Raw genomic sequence first — 7,286 nt, forward strand, 5'->3', positions numbered from 1 at the left:
TAAATACACTAAAAGAGATGAATCCTTTGTTAAAAGAAACTGGAACAAAAATCCATATGACTGTCACTGCGAAAAGAGTGAGAATCTTGGAAGGCCTGAAGTCCTTTCTCAGGAGTCAAAAGACATCATAGCTGAGCAGTGGGTAGACCAAGAAAGTCTTTTTGTAAATTGGCGCTTGAACTAGAAACAAAAAGGGGAAAGAAGAGAAGTTATAGTGCTGTATATCGTGAGTTGAAAAAATCTGGTATCTAGCCATTTCATGTTATCAGCAAGCCTAACATCACTCAGCAACAGAGAGAAGACCGTGCATGGTTTTGTGGTTCATTTCTTAAAGATTGGGATGAAGTTGACTTTCTCCATGTTGCCACATCAAATGAATTCTTCATTTACACAGTCAGGAAGCCAAATTATAAAAATGACATCATTTGGGCTGCAAAGTTGGATGATATCAGCGATGACGTGCGCTATCGCCAAGTTGTGAAATTTCCTGAATGTTTGGGATTTTTCTGTTTCACAGCCAAACAGTTGATGTGGATCATCAAAGAAAAACGACAGTCATGGAATGGCGAATACTTCAGAGAAACTGCTTACTGGTGGAGTATTTCCTTTCCTCAAAGATCCTGAAAATGTGTTATCTGTTGAAGAAGTCACATTTTTGCATGATAAGACACCATGTTTCAAGGCTCTTCAGACACAGGAGCTGCTTTGAAACAGTGGTATCGATTTCTTCTCGTCAAGTGAATTTCCAGGTAGCTCCCCTGACCTTAATGTGTGTGAAAACATTGATAGTATCTTAAAGGATCGTGTTGAAGCACGCACAGTGAACTCTGATGGTATATCAAGCCTTGACGACCTGCGAAGAGAGGTGACCGAAGTGCTCAGGGAAACGGAGTTTGAGTCTCAGCCTTTTTGCGATGTGCTGAAATCATACCCCTCAAGAATGCAGGCTGTGGTACAAGCACATGGAGGCCACACAAAATATTAAATACTCAGAGAGAAACTTAAATAAATACCTGTTCTGAATTACTTTTGTTTTTGTCCATACCAATTTTAGCTTATGCTGTAGAAAGGGGGGGAGCTCTAATTTTGAAACACCCTGTATATTCTTACTAAATGCTCTTTACGTTTCCTTATGCTTTAAAACTGTGGTTCTCAACCTGGGGGCCGTCAGCAATTTCCAAGGGGGCACGAGCCCTAGGGAAAAATAAATCCTCTAACTATATTCGTTATTCTCTTATCACGAGTCGTTAAGAAGCAGTGTCAGGTATCTCACTAATTCATTCCCAAAACTCTCAACCTGGGGGGCGTCAGCAATTTCCAAGGGGGGCGCGAGCCCTGGGGAAAAATGAAAAATTCTCTAACTACATTCGTTATTCTCTTAACACGAGTCGCTAAGAAGCAGCATCAGCTATCTCACCAATTCACTCCCAAAAGAATAAAAACACTCCTTCTCTCTCTCTCTCTTTTCTTTTTTTTTATCTTCCTTTAAATCTGGGAGGGAATTATACTCCTAGATGCGAGGGGGGGGGGCGTGGGTGGAGGGAAGGACCAACTCTCACAGGGAGCGTGGCAATAAAAAGGTTAAGAGCCACTGCTTTACAATGACATAAGTATATTTTGAAGACTAAATCAATAGTGTGTGAAATATACAGATATAGAAATATTACTGACTTCCTCACGCTTCAAAATTACAATAGTATATCGTGAAGGTCACAGAAGTAATGTGTGAAATATAGAGATATAGAAACATAAAAATATAGAAATATAGGAATATAGAAATATACCAACGGCAAGTAGCCAAGACGGCTTAGTAAATCACTGAAAGGTCTCTTATGGAAAAAGGATACAGGGCTTGCAACCTCACCCAATATGAAACAGCTACGCATCACATTTATTAAATAACAAAAATGAAGGAATTTTGAATTAAAACTTTGTTGTTAGAAACATGAGAGTTTATTGGATGCAACAAAGGACAACAAACCGTTTGGATTTTGATGAGAGATTTATTAATTTATTTATTCATTTTTTGACCGTTCTAAAACCTGCTTGACTGATTGAGTGATCGATTTCTCTCTCTCTCTCTCTCTCTCTCTCTATCTCTACAAAACCTGACCATAACCTGACATTGCCTGATTGGTTGATCAATGTTCTCTCTCTCTCTCACTATGTATATATATATATATTATATATATATATATACATATATGTAAAAGGGGAATAAGTGTTTGTGATAACTGGTGTTAACTTTTAGAAAAATTCCGTCGTCATCATCATCATCATCATCAAACGTCCGTCGTTGAATTATCCCCACAGTCCTCCGTAGCCTCCGTAGCCTCCGTAGCCTCCGTAGCCTCCGAAGCCGCCGCCGTATCCGCCGTATCCAAAGCCGTATCCGAACGGCCTGTAGCCGTAGCCTCCGAAGCCGTAGGGACTTCCGCCGAAGAAGTGGCGTCGGTGAGGCTCCGGCTCGGGAGCCGGGGCGCTTCGAGCCACCTGCATCACGCCCAGGAGAGCCACCAAGAGGAGGAGGGCGACGGCGACCTGCAAATGATGAGATGAATGAACGTCATCCGTTTGCGGAGGAGGAGGAGGAGGAGGAGGAGGAGGAGGAGGAGGAGGAGGAGGAGGAGGAGGAGGAGGAGGAGGGTGAAGAAGAAGAAGAAGAAGAAGAGGAGAGGAGGAGGAGGAGGAGCAGGAGGAGGATGAAGAAAAGAAGAAAGCCTCGTATTCAAAATGTAAACAACAGACATGATATCATAATAACTTTTATTATTATATATTCAGAAGATGAAGAACCCTATTTATATGGTACAAGCCCAAAGGGGCCACTGACTTGAAATTCTTCAAGCTTCCAAAGAATAATATGGTGTTCATTACAAAGAAGTAAAAACGGTAATCGGAGATACAGAAAGAAGAGTCCAGTTATTAGAAAAAAAAAGATAAATTAACAATTAAGTAAATATATAAAACCGTAAGTAAATTATTAAAATACAAGGAGAATTGTATTAGGGTAGTAATGCATTGCATCTTCGCTTGAACTTCTGGAGTTCCAATTGCACGAAATCATCGGCAGGGAGACTGTTCCGCAGTCCAACGGTGCGAGGAATGAAGGACCTCTGGAACTGAGGAATGAAGAACCTCTGGAACTGAGGAATGAAGAACCTCTGGAACTGAGGAATGAAAGAACCTCTGGAACTGAGGAATGAAGAACCTCTGGAACTGAGGAATAAAGGATTTCTGGAACTGAGGAATAAAGGCCCTCTGGAACTGAGGAATAAAGGTCTGAGGAATAAAGAACCTCTGGAACTGAGGAATAAAGGACCTCTGGAACTGAGGAATAAAGGTTTCTGGAACTGAGGAATAAAGGCCCTCTGGAACTGAGGAATAAAGGCCCTCTGGAACTGAGAATAAAGGTCTCTGAACTGAGAAATCTGGAACTGAGGAATAAAGGTCCTCTGGAACTGAGGAATAAAGAACCTCTGGAACTTAGGAATAAAAGTCCTCTGGAACTTAGGAATAAAAGTCCTCTGGAACTGAGGAATAAAGGACCTCTGGAACTGAGAAGTTCAAGATTAATCCAGTGAAGGATATTGCATTTCCTTTATTCTGTGGGGACTCCTGCAATATATCTGCCAGGATTAGAAATTACAAAGCTGTCAGGTACTGAAACTGGGGTATATGAGGGGATATGTAGTTTCCACAAAAAAGTAAAGCTCTTGTGGCATTCAGGGAAGATATAGGAAATATCCTCTGTGAAGACAAGAGAGGTATAAAGGGGCACCTCAATCGAAAAGTAGATTTTTTGAAACAGATAGCCATGGGCGTAAAGTGTCAGAATGAAACTGGTGGAAACCAGTAATCTAGTACAAGTAAGAGAAGCCTGGATACAAGACGAATGAAGGAGGAGGCAAGGTCAGGAATAAAAGCCGAAACTAGGCAGTGGGATAATGATAAGTAGGAAGAAGAGTTAGAAATGTACAAGAAATGTGAACGAAAAATTAAAGAAGAATATCATCAAATTTTTTTTTTTCAGAGGACGAACTAATACATTAAAATTCAATGTCATCAACAGACACACGAGAAATGTGTCAACTTCAGTATTTGTTAATATGCTGAATAATATCCAAATAATTTTTTGTTATTTTGCCACAAACGTGGAAGAAAGAGAAAGACGTGAAATACTTGGAAAACTGAAGAGATATTCGAAAAGAAAAGAGAAACCTTAAATCACACGTGGAGAAAAAGACAAAAATAAGATAAATGGAGTAATATCCCAAACCAGAAAACAACATCCCACGGAGCCGTTGCAAAGGCAAGACCTCAAACCTGTCCCTGAACCGGATAAGCGCCTCTTAAACATTAGGCAGAAGAATAATTCTCTCGAGGAAGATAAAAAGAGGAAGAGGAAACGAACGAGGAAATATGACAGAGATTACACAATTCAAAAATAAATCAGGTTATGAAGAAATGGAAAATTGTGACCAAAAGTACTTGAATGCTATTTTGTGACTGGCTATCAATTCTGCGGTGTAGGAAGAGCAGGAAATTATCTACATTTGAAATCAAATTTTTTGAGCTACAGCAGATGTCTCTTTTGAGAGTAGCTGCATAAAGCTTAGAGCAACACAATTAAGGAAAATGTCTTTGGAAAGCAAAGCAGTACAAATAATCATAAGTAATGATGAAACCTCCTGAAAATAATCGAGATACGAAAGAAAGCAAAACGGAATACTATTACGAAGATATTAAATCCACAGAAAGTGAATTGGTGAATTTACCATATCTCAGCATCTTCCTCTGAACCTCTGGTTTGATGATTGAGACAATTTCTCCAAAATCTCCTGAGTTCTGTGAATCAGGACAACTCCATTCACTTCGTGAACTTTGAAATGATTCAGGGAGGAAATGAAATTGAAAGATTTCCTCTCATGGATGATTTAGAGAGAAAGATGAAGACTCTTCGGTATGCCTCTTATGAAAATAACTTTTGAGAATATCTGAAAATGTAGAACCCTCTGTAGAAAATGGAAATATCTGAGAATATCTGAAATGTAGAAACTTCTGTACCCCTCTTATGAAAATAACTTTGACGTTAAAGTAGGGAAAAGGTAGATAATTGAAATATCTGAGAATGAATGATATATTGTGGTCTAAACAAATATAAAATGATATAACAACATACACACAAACAAAAAGCCTCTTAACATACGCAAACCTCCCCAGAGAGAACTTAGGTCTAAGTGGGAGCATCGGGTAGGCACAAACGGTCCCCTTTGCGAGCAAACCGAAATGACTCACCTTATGCATGGTGGATAAGTGTCACGTTAATAGCGAGCTGCTGCTTCTCGAGACGATGCCAAAGAACTCAGCGTCCCCGGAACTGTGAGGGAACAAGTATATATACTCGAGGCACCCCTAGCAGGTTGGGTCTAGTTGCCAGTCAACGCATTATTTTTGGGGGGACAACCCGTAGAGCTTTTTCGTCGCAAATTCTCTGCTACATTCGCGGCCCGTTTGCGCAGCGATGTTCGAACCGATCTGAGAAATAGGTGAGAATATGCTGTGGTTTACTCATATCTCCATGTTCGTTCGTTTGTCTCCCTCGGTGACTGAACTGCCGGCGGACGAAAATTCGACGTTTCATGGGCGGGGAAGTGGTGAGGTCGAAAGCCTTGGTTTAGCCCGAAGCACATTTCTTCTTTTTTTTTTTTTGCACAGATGTTGCGACGCGGGTTTCCCGGGCTAGGCTACGACTGCGAAATTACATATTCATTTCTGCCTATTTTTTTTTTTTTTTTTCATTTGTCGCGTGATCTTTCAGTCGTGTTTCCTTTTACGTATATGATAATACTAACAAACTCAATAATAATAATAATAGTAATGACGACGGAATCCACAATGATGTCACTGTCAATGTATCCTAAAAAACATATATATATATTTTTTTTAAATGTGTAAATTGCAATGCGGATTTCCCGGGCTAAAACTACAAAATTATATTCCCTTCTACCTACTGCTTTTTCCATCTATCTGTCAGTCGTTCACGTCCATTTAATAATATAATAATAATAATAATAATAATAATAATAATAATAATAATAATAATAATAATAATAATAGCATGAGTATTTTGAAATTGAGAAACAAATCCATTGTTAGGCGAGTTTTATATTATATGTACCCATACATAGCTGAGTTTTGTTTCTCCAATAATAATAATAATAATAATAATAATAATAATAATAATAATAATAATAATAATAATAATAATAATGTGAATATATACTAAAAAAAATATTATTTCTTAAAAGATATATTTACACTGACATCATTTAGGGTTTCTTCACAATTTTAGTGACCCGTGCGATTATGAGATTTTTGTAGATAATAATAATAATAATAATAATAATAATAATAATAATAATAATAATAATAATAATAATAACAACACTTTATTTCAACTCTTGGCCCCATGCAATATACACATGCAAGAAAAATACATTGTGAATGCTATATTAAAAGCAATTCTATTATTATTATTATTATTATTATTATTATTATTATTATTATTCAGAAGATGAAGAACCCTATTCATATGGAACAATCCCACTAAAGGGGCCATTGATTTGAAATTCAAGCTTCCAAAGATTATTATTATTATTATTATTATTATTATTATTATTATTATTATTATTATTATTATTATTCAAAAGATGAACCTTATTCATATGGAACAATCTCACTAAAGGGGCCATTGATTTGAAATTCAAGCTTCCAAAGATTATTATTATTATTATTATTATTATTATTATTATTATTATTATGCAGAAGATGAAGAACCCTATTCATATGGAACAATCCCAATAAAGGGGCCATTGATTTGAAATTCAAGCTTCCAAAGATTATTATTATTATTATTATTATTATTATTATTATTATTATTATTATTATTATTATTAAACAGAAGACGAACCCTATTCATATGGAACAAGCCCACCAAAGGGGCCACTGACTTGAAATTCAAGCTTCCAAAGAATATTATGGTGTTCATTAAAAAGACGTAACTCTAGAAGGTAAGAGGAAGCACAAAAAGAGGAAATCAGTTATCAAAAAAAAGAAACAAATTAACAAATTAATAAACAGGTAAAAATGTGATTAAATTAAAATACAAGAATAGTTTTAGGAGTGTACTGCGTTCAATTTACGCCTGAACTTTTGAGGTTCCAATTGTGAGGAATAAAGGACCTCTGCAACTTTGGAGAAGTTCGACAGCCAGGCCCATTTGG

General features: G+C 37.2%; 1 protein-coding gene across 1 annotated transcript; it reads right to left on the reverse strand.

The window, feature by feature from the left end:
* Positions 1 to 1,930: 1,930 nt before the first annotated feature.
* LOC136845082 (keratin-associated protein 19-8-like) lies at positions 1,931 to 5,438 on the reverse strand. Its single transcript, XM_067114912.1, has 2 exons — positions 5,299 to 5,438; positions 1,931 to 2,541 (listed from the first exon to the last, which is right to left on the reverse strand). Exons 1-2 carry the CDS (start codon positions 5,305 to 5,307, stop codon positions 2,302 to 2,304), a joined length of 249 nt encoding a protein of 82 aa, XP_066971013.1. The 5' UTR covers positions 5,308 to 5,438; the 3' UTR covers positions 1,931 to 2,301.
* Between the last annotated feature and the right edge of the window lie 1,848 nt (positions 5,439 to 7,286).

The sequence above is a fragment of the Macrobrachium rosenbergii genome, chromosome 13 (assembly GCF_040412425.1).
Source record: "Macrobrachium rosenbergii isolate ZJJX-2024 chromosome 13, ASM4041242v1, whole genome shotgun sequence".
Lineage (NCBI taxonomy): Eukaryota > Metazoa > Arthropoda > Malacostraca > Decapoda > Palaemonidae > Macrobrachium > Macrobrachium rosenbergii.